General features: G+C 38.3%; 1 protein-coding gene across 1 annotated transcript in view; it reads left to right on the forward strand.

Annotated features, from left to right (window-relative positions):
• The window catches only part of FCHSD2 (FCH and double SH3 domains 2), a 297,456-nt gene that overhangs the window by 251,294 nt on the left and 30,107 nt on the right, over positions 1–16,055 (forward strand). Inside the window, exon 12 of the mRNA XM_047690735.1 lies at positions 8,291–8,395. Coding sequence (XP_047546691.1) covers positions 8,291–8,395 — 105 coding nt within the window. The remainder of the gene's footprint in view (positions 1–8,290; positions 8,396–16,055) is intronic.

Here is a 16,055-nt window from a genome sequence, read left to right on the forward strand (position 1 = left end):
TTATTTATAACTTTTTCTTTACCTTCACATCCAACTTATTAAAAGAATTATTCATGTCTAGGTTTCCTAACCTCACACTTATTTTTTAGCCCATAATATTTGGACTTTTCCTACTTTCCCTTCCTTCACACTTCATACAGACTTCACTTGCCAAAATCACCAGTGGTCTATGTTGCTAAATCCAAAATGGACACTTTTTTTTTTCTGGTCATTTCATTTATTTTAATTATTAGAAATAAGCTGAGGCAGGCATCTATCAGGATTCTGAGATATGGGAGAACAATCTGCATGATGTAAAATCTTAGCTTTATAAATGGGCTTTGCTAATAAAAAATACATTTTCATTTTTTCCAGTTATCCTGTTTATTTCGGGTACACATCTTTAAGTGTTCTTCAGACCCATTAGCACATGAATATATATATCCCTTTGTCTGTGTACACTTCAGATTCTCATCTTCAGACGCCCTTTCCTCCAAAGGTTTGAGCTCACACTTCCCTTGTTGCCTTCTTACTGCAGATATTAAGTTCCTTTAAGATTTTACATAGGCCCATGATAAAGAGCACTGAATTGCACTAATTGCTTTTTCTTTTTTTTCCTATCATATACTTTTTTCATTGCTGGCCCTTAATTTTGCTCCCTTCATGGCTCTGTCAGGTCACTACCCTTTGGCTTTTTTTTTTTTTTTTTTAATTTCTTTTCAGCATAACAATTCATTGTTTATGCACCACACCCAGTGCTCCATGCAATACGTGACCTCCTTAATACCCACCACCTGGCTCCCCCAACCTCCCACCCTCCGCCCCTTCAAAATCCTCAGATTGTTTTTCAGAGTCCACAGTCTCTCATGGTTCACCTCCCCTTCCAATTTCTCTCAACTCCCCAACTTTTGTAGCAACATGGACGGGACTGGAAGAGATTATGCTGAGTGAAATAAGTCAAGCAGAGAGAGTCAATTATCATATGGTTTCACTTATTTGTGGAGCATAACAAATAGCATGGAGGACAAGGGGAGATGGAGAGGAGAAGGGAGTTGAGGGAAATTGGAAGGGGAGGTGAACCAAAATGGACACTTTTATTTCTTAAAACCTGTTGGCAGTTTCATCATAATCGACAACTCCCTTTGTCTTGAAACACCCTCTTCTCTAGTTAGCCATGACTTAACATTGTCCTGGTTTTCCTTCTGCCTCTCTAGCCATTCTTATATTCTTTGATGGGTTTTTTCTCCACTTCATATTTAAATATTTAAATTCCTTAGAGTTCTGTATCAGGCTTTCTTATTCTTTATTCTCATTTAGGCACTCTCAACCAATGCCATGTTTTCACTTACCACAAATCATAAATTAATATCTCCAACATTAGACCTTTCTTCTGTGTATACATATATTCTCTTGCCTGCTTTGACTTCTTTTTACTGTCTCACAGGGATCCTGAGTTCAATGTTCCACTAATCTAATGCTGCAAAACAAAACACCTCAAACTTAATGCCACAAAAAAGAGCATTTTTAATTGTCTCTTAGCACTCTGGAGATTGGATGGACTTAGCTTGCCACTTATCACTTGGGAGTCTCCCATGTGGTTATAGTCAGATAGTGACTGGTGCTCAAGTCACCTCACAGGCCTCCCCACTGAAATATCTGGTGCTTGGAACAGGAGGACTTCACAGCTGGCAACTAGAACAGCTGGAGCTCCTCATGCATCTTGGTCTCTCTGTGGTCTCTCCAGCACAGTGGCTTCAGCCTAGCTCTTACATGGTGGCACAGGGCCCCAAAGGTTTGAGTCCCAAGAATGAGCCAAGTAGGAGCTATGTTATCTTTTCTGGTCTAGTCTCAGAAATAACATGTTATTACTGTGTCATTTTTTTGTTAACTGGCAGTCACAAAGGCCTTGTGTTGAGGTCAGGGTGAAGGAACATAAACTCCACTTCTTGGTAGGGAAATAGCAAGGTTCTAGAAGAATATGTGGAATGGGAAATACTGTAGTAATTTTTTTTTTTTTTTCAAAAACACAGTCTTGGGGAGCCTGGGTGGCTCAGTGGATTGAGCCTCTGCCTTCAGCTCAGGTCCTGATCCCAGGGTCCTGGGATCAAGCCCCACATCGGGCTCTCTGCTCGGCAGGGAGCCTGCTTCCTCATCTCTCTCTGCCTGCCTTTCTACCTGCTTGTGATCTCTGTCAAATAAATAAAATCTTAAAAAAAAAAAAAACCCACAGTCTTCCAGTCTACCTTCTGGTTATAACAGTTTACATCCCTCTTGCATGCAAAATAAAACTCCCCTCTTTACCCCAAATCCTCCCAAACCTGGTGTCAGACTACAGTATAAATTTCAGAATCTGGTCATGTAAATGAGATTCATAGAGAGATGAGGCTTCTTGAGTGCAGTTTCTCTAACACAGTTTATCTCAAAGAATTTGTGAACTAGAGAGACAAGTTCTCTGTCTACCATATAGCCAATAAATAGTAATTAGATGAATTACTGCAGCTTTATACTTCAAAATGTTAAACACATAAGAGACTTTTTTCATTAAAATGCTCTATATGTGATCTCTGTCTGTCAAATAAATAAAATCTTAAAAAAAAATAAATGCTCTACTATATTTGAAAATAAATGTTCAAATATTAAAAATATGTCTGCTTTTTCACCCTGTTGTCAAGGCATATTGTATCTTTCCACTAGGAGATAAATACAGGCAGATTTCAACAACTTTTCCATTTCTTAATAACATGAGCTATGATAAGCTTTAATCTAGTAAGGTATAATTTAAGCAACAAAATAAAGGGGTTTTTTATTTTATTTATTTATTTAAGATTTTATTTATTTATTTGACAGACAGAGAGAGATCACAAGTAGGCAGAGAGGCAGGCAGAGAGAGTGGGGGGAAGCAGGCTCCCTGCTGAGCAGAGAGCCTGACATGGGACTCGATCCCAGGACCCTGAGATCATGACCTGAGCCAAAGGCAGAGGCTTAACCCACTGAGCCACCCAGGCGCCCAAGGGGTTTTTTGATACTGAAACCAGTTCTGCTTTTGGCCATGTTAAAGCACCATAATAAATTACCATGGGATCACACTTAAAAAAAAAAAAAAAAAAAAACAATGAAATTAGTAGCCATATGACCTCTTGGGTTTTCTGCCTAAAGGCACTTTCTATATTGCAGGGCGGGAAGGGAGAACTTAAGCAGGGCACCACAGACTCAGAGTTGAGATGACAGAGATCAGAGTTCAGAGTGGCTGAAGTGGCATGAATTTCAGGGCAAAGTACCAGACAATATGGAGATGCAGAGAAAGAATCCAAAAATCGACATAGGTCCCCCCTTCATTCTGTTGGTGAATACTAAACCACACGTGCATATGATGAAGTTCCACAATACGGTAGGGACTGACAGAGATAACCTGAAGGATTCCCAGAGGTCACACAGGTCTAGGATACATTCAAGTTGTGATTACCAAAGGTTGAGACGTCCCATGGATCACCTGGGGCATTCAGGAGACTACAAAAAGATCATACAGTGGTTCCAGGGCTAACTTGTCTTACAGTGGGGCTACTTTAGAACTAACCTAACAGAGCTTTAAAACAGGCTTCAAAAAGGTCAAACTAATCCACAAGTAACTTATTTGCCTGCCAGGAAAAATTTTAAAAATCTACTCTTCACAGGAAGGAAATAAAATCCAGTATTCAGTAACATAGTATTCATGGGGCACCTAGGGACTCAGTTGGTTAAGCATCCCACTTTTTCTTTAAGATTTTATTTATTTATTTATCAGAGAGAGAGAGAGCACAATCTCAAATGCACAAGTGACAGGCAGAGGGAGAAGCAGACTCCCCACTGAGCAAGGAGCCTGATGCCGAACTCAATCCCAGGACCCTGGGATTATGACCTGAGCTGACCTGAAGGCAGATGATTAACTGACTGAGCCACCCAGGTATTCCCAAATGTCCCACTCTTGATTTTGGCTCAGGTCATGATCTCAGGGTTGTGAGATCAAGCCCCACATTGGGCTGTGTGCTGGGCATGGAGCCCACTTAAGATCTCTTTTTCTCTTTTCTCTCTCCCTGCCCCTTGGCCCTTCCCCGCCTCTCAAAAAAAAAAAAAAAAAGCATAGTATTCACAATGTCAAATTTGCTAAACATTAAAAGGAGCAAGAGAATATAACCCATGACCAAAGGAAGAAAATCAATTGAAGCAGACCCATAAATGTCAAAGATGATGGAATTAGCAAATAAGGACTTTAGAACAGTAAAAAAATCAAGGATTTGAAAGGAAACAAACATGAACATATCAAAGACACAAAAGGAAAATGTATAGAAGAACCAAATGAAACTTTGAGAGCTGAAAATACAGTATTTGAAATGAAAAATTCAATAGATTGGATGGCACACACAAAAAAAATACAAGGAGCTTAAAAGTATATATAGCAATAGAAACTGTCCAAACTGAAACAAGGCAAGGATGCCCCCTTTTGCCACTTATATTCATTATAATACTAGAAGTTCTAGCCACAGCAGTTAGGCAAGAAAAAGAATTAAAAAGCATCCAAATTGAAAAGAAAGTAGTGAAATTATCTCTGTTCACAAATGAAATGATGTTACTCGCACACACACACACACACACACACACACCCCTATTAGAGCTAGTAAGCAAATTCAGCCTAGTTGCAGAATATAAAACTAATGCACAAAAATTAGTTGCATTTTTTAAAAAGATTATTTATTTGAGGGAGAGAGAGAGCAACAGAAATAGCACAGGAACAGGGAGGAGCAGACTCCCCATTGAGCAGGGAGCCCAATAGGGGGCTCAATCATGGGGTCCTGGGATCATGATTGAGCCAAAGGCAGACACTTAATCAACTGAGCCACCCAGGCTCCCTAATCAGTTGCATTTTATACACTAAGAATGTACAATCCAAAAAAGAAATTAAGAAAACAGTTTCATTTACAATACCATCAAAGAGAATAAAATACTTAGGAATAAACTTAACCAAGGAGGCAAATGACTTATACACTAAAAACTATAAGACACTGATGAAAGGAATTAAATAAGATATAAATAAATGGAAAGACATTGTGTGTTTATGGAATGGAAGATAATATTAAGATGACAATACAAAAAAAAAAAAAAAGACAATACCACCCAAAATGATCTACAAATTCAGCGCAATTCCTGTCAAAATCCCAACAGTATTTTTTGCAGAAATAGAAAAACCCATCCCAAAATTCATATGGAATCTCAAGGAACCCTGGCTAGCCAAACAGTCTTGAAAAAGAACAAAGTTGAAGGACTCATATGTCTTGACTTTAAAACTTATTACAAACCTATAGTATTCAAAACATTGTAGTATTGTCATGACTGACATATAGACCAATGGAACAGAAGTTTCAATGTTTTTATTTTTATTTTTTTAACATGGAGAACTGAAGGGTTTTTTGTTGTTGTTGTTGTTGTTTTTATTTTAATTCCAGTATAGCTAACATACAATGTTGCATTAGTTTCAGGTGTACAACACAGCGACTTAGCAACTCTCTACATTACTTATTGCTTATCATGATTAAGTGTACTCTTCATCCCCACAGTCTATTTCACCCATCTCCCACCTACTTTCCCTCAAGTAACCATCAGTTCTCTATATTTAGAGTCTGTTTTTTGGTTTATCTCTTTTTTAATTTGTTTTTTTAAATACCTGTTATCTCCAAACTAATCCATTCAGTGCGATCCAAGTCAAACATCCAGCAGGAGTTTTTACAGAAATTGACAAATTGAGACACCTGGGTGGCTCATTTGGTCAAGCAGCTGCCTTCAGTTCAGGTCATGATCCCAGGGCCCTGGGATCGAGTCCCACATGAGTTCTTTGCTCAGCGGGAAGCCTCCTTCTCCCTCTTCCCTGCTCAGCGGGAAGCCTGCTTCTCCATCTGCCTGACCCACTGTCCTTGCTCTCTCACTGACAAACCAATAAAATCTTTAAAAAAACCAAACAAACACAAGAAATTGACAAAATGTCTCTAAAACATACATGGAAATGCAAATGATCTAAAATAGCTAAAGCATTTTTGAAAAATAAGAATAAAATTGGAGGGCTGGGATGCCTGGATGGCTGAGTCAGTTAAGCATTGGGCTCTGTGCTGAGCATGGAGTCTTCTTGGGATTCTCTCTCTCTCACCCTTTGCACACCACCCCCTATGTGCATGTGCTTGCACACACTCTCTCTCAAAATAATAAATAAGTAAATCTTAAAAAAAAAAAGTCTGGAGGGCTGGGGCACCTGGGTAGCTCAGTTAGTTATGTGTCTGCCTTCAGCTCAGTTCATGATCTCAGGGACCTGGCTTCCTTCTCAGCAGGGAGTCTGCTTGTCCCTCTCTCCTCCCTCTCCGGTTGTGCTTTCTCTCTCTCAAATAAGTAAAACCTTTAAAAAAAAATGGAAGGATTACTCTACCTCATTTCAAGACATAAAACTACAGAAATCAAGATGTAGTATTGGTGTAAGAATGGACTTACAGATAAATGGAACAAAAAAGAGAGTCTAGAAGTAGGCACACACATACATAGTCTATTGATTTCTAACAAAGATATAACTTATAAAAATGCTAAATAAATTTTAATAAATATGAATCTAGTTATATTTTAAGCACATGACTAATTAGAGTGCCATGACGATTCAACACTAGAAAATTTATCAGCATAATAAACTGCATTTACCAAATAAAGATGAAAAATTCTATGATTATTTTTATAATTACCAAAAAATCAAATGATAAAATTATCTCTTAGTGATTAAAAAATAAAACAAAAGTCATAGCCAGCAAGATAAAGAATTTTTCATCCTAACAAGGATATCTTCCTGAAACCTAGAGGAAACATTGTATTTGATAGTTGTGTCCATTTTCTATATGTGCCATAACAAATTACCATGAATTTAGTAGCTTAAAACAGTGCAAATATTTTATCTCATAGTTCTGTAGGTCAGACATCTGGATGGGCTTGGCTGATTTTACTGCTCAGGCTCTAACAAGGCCAAAATCACGTTGTTTTAGCTAGCTAGGCCGGCCTCTAAGGGTAGAACCCACTTATAAGTTCATTCAGGTTGTTGTGAGAATCTAGTTCCTAATAACTGTAGGACCTAGGTCCTTACATCTTTCCTGTCATCTGGGAGCTCCCCTTAGCTCCTGGAGGCTACTCTCTCTGATCCTTGCACATGGGCTTCTACATTTCAGAGCCAGCAATGATGCACTGAATCCTTCCCGTGCTTGGAATCAACTCCCTGACTTCCTTTTTGGCTGGTCTCTCATCTGATTCCAGCCAGAGGAAGTTCTCTGCTTATAAGGGGTCATAATGATTAGATTGAACTACTAATCTCCCTATCTTAAATTCCATAACTCTAATATATCTAAGTTATATTTTACATATAAATAGTTCTAGGATCAGATACATAAGAAATAGTTCAGAAAAATACATGTAAATTGATGGGACAGTAATTATCTGGGGTGGGGGGCATATAGTGGGATGTGCAAATATGAGACTTCCTGCCATTTTTTTTATTGTTTTACAACAGTACTTTGTATGCATATAATTTTTTAAAAGATTTTTATTTATGTATTAGAGAGAGCAGGAACAGGGGAGGGGCAGAAGGAGAGGGAGAAGCAGGCTCCCCACTGAACAGGGAGTCCCAATGCAGGTTGGATCCCAGGATGCTGGAGCAGGACCTGAGCCCAATGGGGCCACCCAGGCAGCCCTATATTCATTTAATTTTTAGAAATTGAAGGTGTGCATATCAAAACATGCAATCCAAGTAAGGTTTGTAGATTGTGCCAATGTCAGTTTCCTGGTTTTTATATTGTAGTATTGTTCTATAAATTGTTGCCTTGGGTGAAGGGGTGGGGGGACTTTCTGTACTACTTTTGCAACTTTGTATAATTATATCAAGAAGTTTTTTTTGGGGCGCCTGGGTGGCTCAGTGGGTTGGGCCGCTGCCTTCGGCTCAGGTCATGATCTCAGGGTCCTGGGATCGAGTCCCGCATCGGGCTCTCTGCTCAGCAAGAAGCCTGCTTCCCTCTCTCTCTCTCTCTGCCTGCCTCTCCGTCTACTTGTGATCTCTCTCTGTCAAATAAATAAATAAAAATCTTTAAAAAAAAAAAAAGAAGTTTTTTTTAAATTAACAAATAAGTGAAAAAAATTAAACGTTAAAAGAGGAATTGTGACCACTTGTCACTGAAGCCTGTTAAATTACCTGAATACTGTAATCACTTAAGCAAAAAAAGACAAAAAGAAAAAACAATCATTATTTTCCTGTTTTCTTTAATAGGTTTTAGATGATCTGGAATGTCATGGAGTTGCAGTGTCAGAACAAAGCCGAGCAGAGCTGGAACAGAAAATAGATGAAGCCAGAGAAAATATTCGTAAAGCAGAGGTGAGGTGGCAGCTCACTGGGGCATTTCCCCAGCTCCAACAATATCACAGCTGTGGTGTATACCTGTAGAATTCAGCTGCTATCCACTACTTAAATTGAAGATGACTCAGCATCTTTATCTGCGTCTGGAGTTTTATTTTTGATACCTGCTTCCTGCAAGGCAGTACGTGTAACAAAAAGACACTGAACCTGTTATCTGGAGAGTTTATAATCAAGAAAAATTAGCAGAAGAATTATACCACGATAAAGATACTAATTTTAAAGTTTTCACAAGGAACATAATAAATCAGTCAAATTAATGGCATAAAATTGATATATAGATATTCAGAGCCTTGAAAAGTCCTTCCCAATAATGGGAGGTTCACTGGTTCAGGGGCAAAATCTGATCTTTTAAAAGGAGAGACTTGGTTAAGTGTCTGCTTAAGGCAAAAAATCCTAACAATAGATTTTCATCTTTTGGTGAGGGGTCATGGAACCCTTTTGAGGATTGTGTATGAAAGTGTGAAACCTTCTCTACCACAAAAAACAAAAAGCACATTTTTGTGTACAGTGTCCAGAAGTTCATGTACCCTAGAGTAATATTCCCTGACCTGGTGGTAGAGAGGTTGAGATGGAAAGAAAGATATTATTTGCAAAGGCAGAATACATAGGATACAATTTGGCAGTTGGATTTGTTTAGAGTGGAGGTTTTTTGAAGAAATAATGGTAGGAAGTAAGCAAAAATTATTGTGGTTAGGACCAGTTCATGGATGACCTGTGCACACTGTGTATAGTTATCTACCCAGTGCAACATGTTGAAGGGATGTTAGAAAGTAGACATCTTAGAAAGACAGACTGTCCAGACCTCAAGGAGAATATTTTCCTGTTAGGAAGGCATAAAGAGTGCCAAAGATAGCTGAGACTGTAAAACATAAATGCCGAGGCGTGGTCCACACAAGTATACTTAATACTTAAGGAACCCAGAGGACACAGAGACCACTGTGGGAGAAGTTGTCAGGGCAGGTAACACAGAAGAGGTAGAATTTGAGATGGGTGTTGACAGATGAGCAGTATTTAATTAGAGAAACAGGGATAGCACAAGATTTATGCCATGTAATGTCAAGAGGCGTAACTTGAACCAAAAGAAGAAGGAGGAAGATTTGAGCCTGGCATTGGGAAATACTCTCTAAGAGTCATTTGCCCAATGAGAGAAGAAGTTCCCCTGGGACACAGTGTGGCACTGTAAGTGTACAAGATACCGCCAGGGTCTCTCTACAAGAGATTGGTTGAGGGTTAATCTAAACTAGTGATTTTCATATATCCCCTCAGGACTCTAGAGGTTTTGAGGAAGTGTTTCAGTGGTTGGTTGAGGGGGAAGGGGAGGGTGAGGGAGAGGCAGCTTAGGCAAACAGAGGGAATGTGAGCATGTTTTTGGCACAACCCCACCAAAGTGATCTGAACCAGGAAGGCTTGCCATCTGCCTGGTATAGAGAAACCCCAGTAAACCCAACTTGCCTTTGTCCCTGACACATGATCCACTGCTTCTACAGTGAAGAGGGCAGGGTGTACAATAAATAGCCATTTTCCACTCTGAACTCAGGGTCAGGCTAAGCCACTACCCTAGGGTACCGGCCAAGTACTGCTGGCAGGCCTTCGCCTGGTCTGAGAGACACTGGCCTGTGTATGAGTTTCTCCTGCTGTTTGTTTCTCCATACTCTGAGTGAAGCCAGTTTCGGAGCCCTGGTGGAACAGGACAAGTCTCAGAAGTTTTCTGAAGGGTGTGTTCTGTCTTGTATTTTATATTTCCAAACTCCCTCCATGGTGTTACTGTCTGGTACCGTCCCTCCACCAAACCCCCAGGAGTAGCAGGAGTAGGTATTGGTCACACAAGTCTGCATTTAGGCTCAATGACCTGTTATTTCCGTGAGTGTGCTGAACAGCCCTGTGTTTGTTAGCTTAAAGCTAAAAATATGAAGTGAGATTCCCACAACAGATTGTCTCATTTTTCCTAATACCAGTATTTGAGTCTGCATTCTCAGAGATAATTTTCTTACCAAAAATACGGAATATGCTAAAAACCATGATGCTGGATCTATTATCTCAGCTTTAAATATCTATGAAATATAGTTAATCCTACTATGATCTTAAAATGATGTCTCATTTGATTTTCACATATCAGATATAAAGAATAACCCAGCTAAAATTAGATGGCAAATATGTGAGTGTAGTATTGGAGTAGTACTTACCAGACAGTCATAATGAGGTTTTTGGATAGACTTGACCACAAGAACCTTCAGAAGAATTGACATTAGTAGTTTGTGTAGACTCCTTTCTTCCCTTTGCCTGTATATCACTTGCATTGGATTTTCTCTTTCCATTTAGTAGTTATTTACTTTATTATAAATACCTAATCAAAAGGGGAAAAGCTGGTTAAAATTCCATTATATCCTTCATGTTTGGTTTATAATTCCTACCAACATGACTGTTACTCTTCCTTGTTGGCTAATCTACGTTATCCAGTCTTTTCTATATTGTGTTTCCATTCAGTGTTGCCAATTAGAATAAAAGCCTTCATGGCACTCAGTAATAAACTTCCTCCAAACATAAGAAATCAAAATATAAATGGTCTGCACTTTTCCAAAGAATAGGTTTTATATAGTGATTAATTAATTATTGGCTGGTTAATGTGTCACAAATTTGCTAGTTGATTAGCTTAACAGATACTTAATGAATACCTGCCATGTGCTAGATACCGATGAGTATACTGTACACACAGTGATAAACACACTATTGTTCTATTGTTATGATCTCTATGATAGTTACAAAGATCTTTATATTAGATGTGGTACTGTTTGCAGCTGCTGACAAATTCAAGAATTGAAACAAAGTAATAGCTGCTTAAGTTAAACTTTAGTAACAGTCTTCTTAACCTGGTATTTAGGTATTTGAATTTTTTGAAATGCCTTTTGTCATGCAGACACACACATTCTTCATCTGACTTAGCATTCCTATTTTAAACGTAGCTTGCCAAGAGACCAAGAATTTTACATACCATCTTTTTGGAAGCTGTACATGACTTATGTTGTTCCAGAACACAGTTCTTTTTTGCATGTTTAGATTTTTCCTTTTATTTGGGTTGAGGGCAGTTCTCTTTTTTTTTTTTTTGACAGTGAGGAGACACAAAGAGGAGGAATTTAATGTAAGAAGTCAAAGATACCCAGAAATTTTTAGTAACTCACATTTGGGGTGAGGCCTCCTGAAGGAACTATAGACAATATGATTCTTTCTTGAAGATATTAACTATATTGGGGCACCTGGGTGGCTCAGTGGGTTAACCCTCTTTCTTCAGCTCAGGTCATGATCCCAGGATCCTGAGATCCAGCCCCGCATCGGGCTCTCTGCTCCGTGGGGAGCCTGCTTCCTCCTCTCTCTCTGCCTGCTTCTCTGCCTACTTGTGATCTCTGTCAAATAAATAAATAAAATCTTAAAAAAAAGATATTAACAATATTTTTATTTATTTATCATTTATTTATTCGTCAGAGAGAGAAAGAGTGAGAGAGAGAGAGAGCACAAACAGGCAGAGCTGCAGGCAGAGGCAGAGAGAGAAGCAGGCTCCCCGCTGAGCAAGGAGCCCAATGCGGGACTCCATCCCAGGACCCTCAGAACATGACCGGAGCTGAAGGCAGTGGCTTAACTGACTGAGCCACCCAGGCGTCCCAAGATATTAACTATATTTTCAAAATCTGAATTGAATGTACATTCGAAAGTCAAAGTACATTAACAAAGTGAATTAACAAAACCAAGAAATATCGCTTATTATCTATATAAACACATTTTCGTAGATAACATTTTCTCTTAAATTGTCATCCTATAAGGTTCTGTTGGGAATTCAGAATTATGTCATCCTTGTACCTTGGTGACTCAAAAAATGATAATTAATACCCTTGCCAGCATGCGATAGGAGAAACCTAAAAATTTCAGTTGCATAAAATGTGAAGCCTCATCCACCTCAAGATTAAGGAAATGCTAAGGATGAGCCTGCTATAAAAACAGAATTTCCAGTCGTGTTATATCCAGATTTACGTCACCTCTGGGCCTGTTATTGCAGGTTTTCACTGTGCTCATGTAACATAATATGTCAGCAGACCTTTTGACTAATCACTTTCTTTCATTTTTATTGTGAAAATTTTCAACAACATATAAAAGATGAAGAGTAAATACATATTTCTCATATGCTAAATTCAACCATTGATATTTTGCAATATTGGCTTTGTATGTTTGTTTCTGTTCTATATAATAGAAGTTAAAGCGAGAGGCCTGACTAGGTGCTCTATGCAAACAATGAGTCATGGAACACTACATCAAAAACTGATGATGTACTGTGTGGTAACTAACATAACATAATAAGATTTTTTAAAAATCTCGGGACGCCTGGGTGGCTCAGTTGGTTAAGCGGCTGCCTTCGGCTCAGGTCATGATCCCGGGGTCCTGGGATCGAGTCCCACATCAGGCTCCTTGCTCGGCAGGAAGCCTGCTTCTCCCTCTGCCTACCACTCTGTCTACCTGTGCTTGCTTTCTCCCTCTCTCTCTCTCTGACCAAAAAAAAAAAAAAAAAAAAAAAAAATCTCAAGGCCATGGGGCACCTGGGTGGCTCAGTTGGTTGGGCGACTGCTTTCAACTCAGGTCATGATCCTGGAGTCTCAGGATCGAGTTCCACATCGGGCTCCCAGCTCCACGGGGAGTCCGCTTCTTCCTCTGACCTTCTCCTTGTTCATATTCTCTCTCACTGTCTCTCTCTCAAATAAATAAATAAAATGTTTTTAAAAATAAAATAAAAATCTCAAGGCCTGATTTGAATGAGTGCTTTAGGCAAGAATACTTCATAGATGATGCTGTTTTTCATCACACGGCTGTTTTTATCAAGTTAATCAACTCTATTAATGATGCTAGTAGTAGTCACCTAATTAGGTGGTGCTACCAGGCCTTCTAGCTGTTAAAGTTCCTTTTTTGTACTTGCAGCTAGCAAGTACTAGTCATCTCCAGTAGTGGCAAATGGGTATTTTTCACTCTTACTTACTTTACTCACTATGATTTTATGGAATTTTAAAAATCAGCTATATCAAGGTATAATATACAAACAATAAAATGAAACCATTTCAAGTGAAGGGTTTGGTGAGCTTGGACAAATGCATCTCCCTTAATATTCACCACCACAATCAAGGTGTCAAATATTTCTGTCATCCCCCCAAAGTTCTTTTGTGATCAGGCAACAACTGACCTGCTTTCTATCATATAGGTTAGTTCAGCTTCAACTACATGAATATTAGATTACTTGATATCATCCTACACATCACATGCAAAGATCACCCTTCATATTTTCATCCAGCCTTACTTTTTGTCTTAAGCTCAGTTTGATGAGCTAGTATATACTCAAGGCCACACTGATCCTTTCTTCTGTAGTATGTAATCTACTGCTAAGGCCATCCTGTCAATGTTTATTTCAGATATTACAGTTTCAGCTCTATAAATTCTGTTTGGTTCTTTATATTCTCTTTATATTCCCAGTTCATGCCTGTTTACCTTCATGTTTTCCTTTAAATCCTTAAGTGTATTTATAATAATGACTTTAAGTCCTTGTCTGCTCTTTCCATCATATCTGTTATTTCTTTATCTCTTTCTTATTGATTAATTTTTTTCCTTTAGTTATGGCTCATGTTTTTCTGCTTTTCAAATACCTAGTAGAAATTGTGTTTGGTTATTGGATCTGAATTCTCCTTTCTTTTTTAAAGGCTATTGAGTTTTGTTCTGACAGCCATGTCAGCTCCAGATCAGTTTAATCCTTTGGAGTTTGATTTTTAAGTTTTGTTTGGGTTGGTTTAGAATAGCCTTTCCAGTAGGGCAAATGTAGCCCTATTGCCAGTGCATTTCCTTTCTGTAGTTTCTTGTTATGCCATAAGTACACAATAAGATTTCTCAGTCTGGCTGGATAGAACTGTAATATCTTTCAGCCCTGGGAATTTTTCAGTTCACAGCTCTGTGGTAGATATTTTTTCCTCACGTCATTATCCTTTACTTCTCCTCATAGGGTCAGTCCCACCTTATATATTCTCAATTTATTATAGATTTTTATTAATTTCATCTACTTTCCATTATAGATGGCCTCTTTGAAGCCCCATAGTGTCTAAATTCAGCCAGTGAGAGTCCATTTAGGCTTCCTTGTCCTTTTATTGTTATTCCCATTAGTCTTTGAACAGTTTGCTGCTTTCTCACACAGGCTTGCTATCATAGACTCAGCTTGTATTCTCCCTGATCAGACTTAGAATTAAGTCTGATTCTCCACGGAGCTCTGATTTCTATTAATAGAGGATTGTAGTTATACACCCAGGTCTAGGATGTGAAAGTGCCTATTGTAATGAGTGTCATTTATGTCTTGGCCCTTTCTTTGTTTTCGGAGCTAGAAATTTATTGTTATTTTTTTTAATCATGAGTTCATGTTGTTATTTCCAATTAAAATTTAAAATTAGAAGGATTTTGTTGAATTTCTTTGATTTTATATGTCTTTTTTTGCTTATGGTCGAAATTTTGTAACAATATTTTGTTTTATCCTGCAATATACTGAAGTTTCAGAATTGCAATGGAAATATTATTAATGGTAAACTTGAGCAAAATTTAAGATTTCTTTGCAGTTTGTTTTGAATGTAGACTGTCTCCACAAGATTTCTGCTTCTGGTGATAAGAAACTAGCTCATATTAGACTAATCCTCCTTTAGATAACAGTCATTAACCTGGGGCAAAAATACTTAATCGAACTGGAAGATCTAAGCCATGTAAAAACTAGAAAGTCCTTTAAAAGAATGGGACTGTACTTGGAGATATGTACAGTAAGCAGCTCTTTGCGACAAGGGGCTGCATGACTAGAATTCAAGTCAGAGCCTTGGTCTTATTGGCTTGAGGATGAATGTTGGGGAGCTCTCAAGTTTGCATATATGTAAATAACTTGCAAATCCTCAGCCAAACTTGGATACATTTATGGAGCAGAAACTCCCAGAAGCTTGACAGGAGATAGTAGTTGGAAGGCAAAATAACTGAGCCAAAATTTTAGCTGTTGCTCACCACAGGGAGTAACATTAACCAGCAAAATATTGGTGTGGCTATAATATCAGACAACATAGACTACAGGACAAGATATATTAAAAGGGATAATTTATAATGATTAAAAGTAAGGTCGTCATGATCTTTTCCATCAAGAAGGCACAACAATTCTGAATGTGTTGTAGCTAATAATGGAGCAACTAAATACTGAAGCAAAAAACTGACAGAACTGAAAGAAGAAATAGAATATCTACAATGGTAGTCAAAGATGTCAACATTCCTTTTAGTAATTAGAACGAGGGGCTAGAAAATCAGCAAGGATCAAGACTTGAACAACCCTGTCAACCAACTTTTTACCTAATTGGCATGTATAGAACACCCCATAAGGATAGAGTACTTATTCTTTTAAAGTACACACAGAACGTTCAGCAAGACCAGATACTAGACCAAAAACCAGTGTCAGTTAGTTTAAAAGTATTGCTGTCACTCAGAGTATGTTCTCAGACCCATCAGAATTAAATTAAAAATCAATAATAGATACTGAAAAATCTCCAGATATTTGGAAATTAAATTATTTAGACACAGTGAT

This window comes from Lutra lutra, chromosome 10 (genome assembly GCF_902655055.1).
Source record: "Lutra lutra chromosome 10, mLutLut1.2, whole genome shotgun sequence".
NCBI classification, from domain to species: domain Eukaryota; kingdom Metazoa; phylum Chordata; class Mammalia; order Carnivora; family Mustelidae; genus Lutra; species Lutra lutra.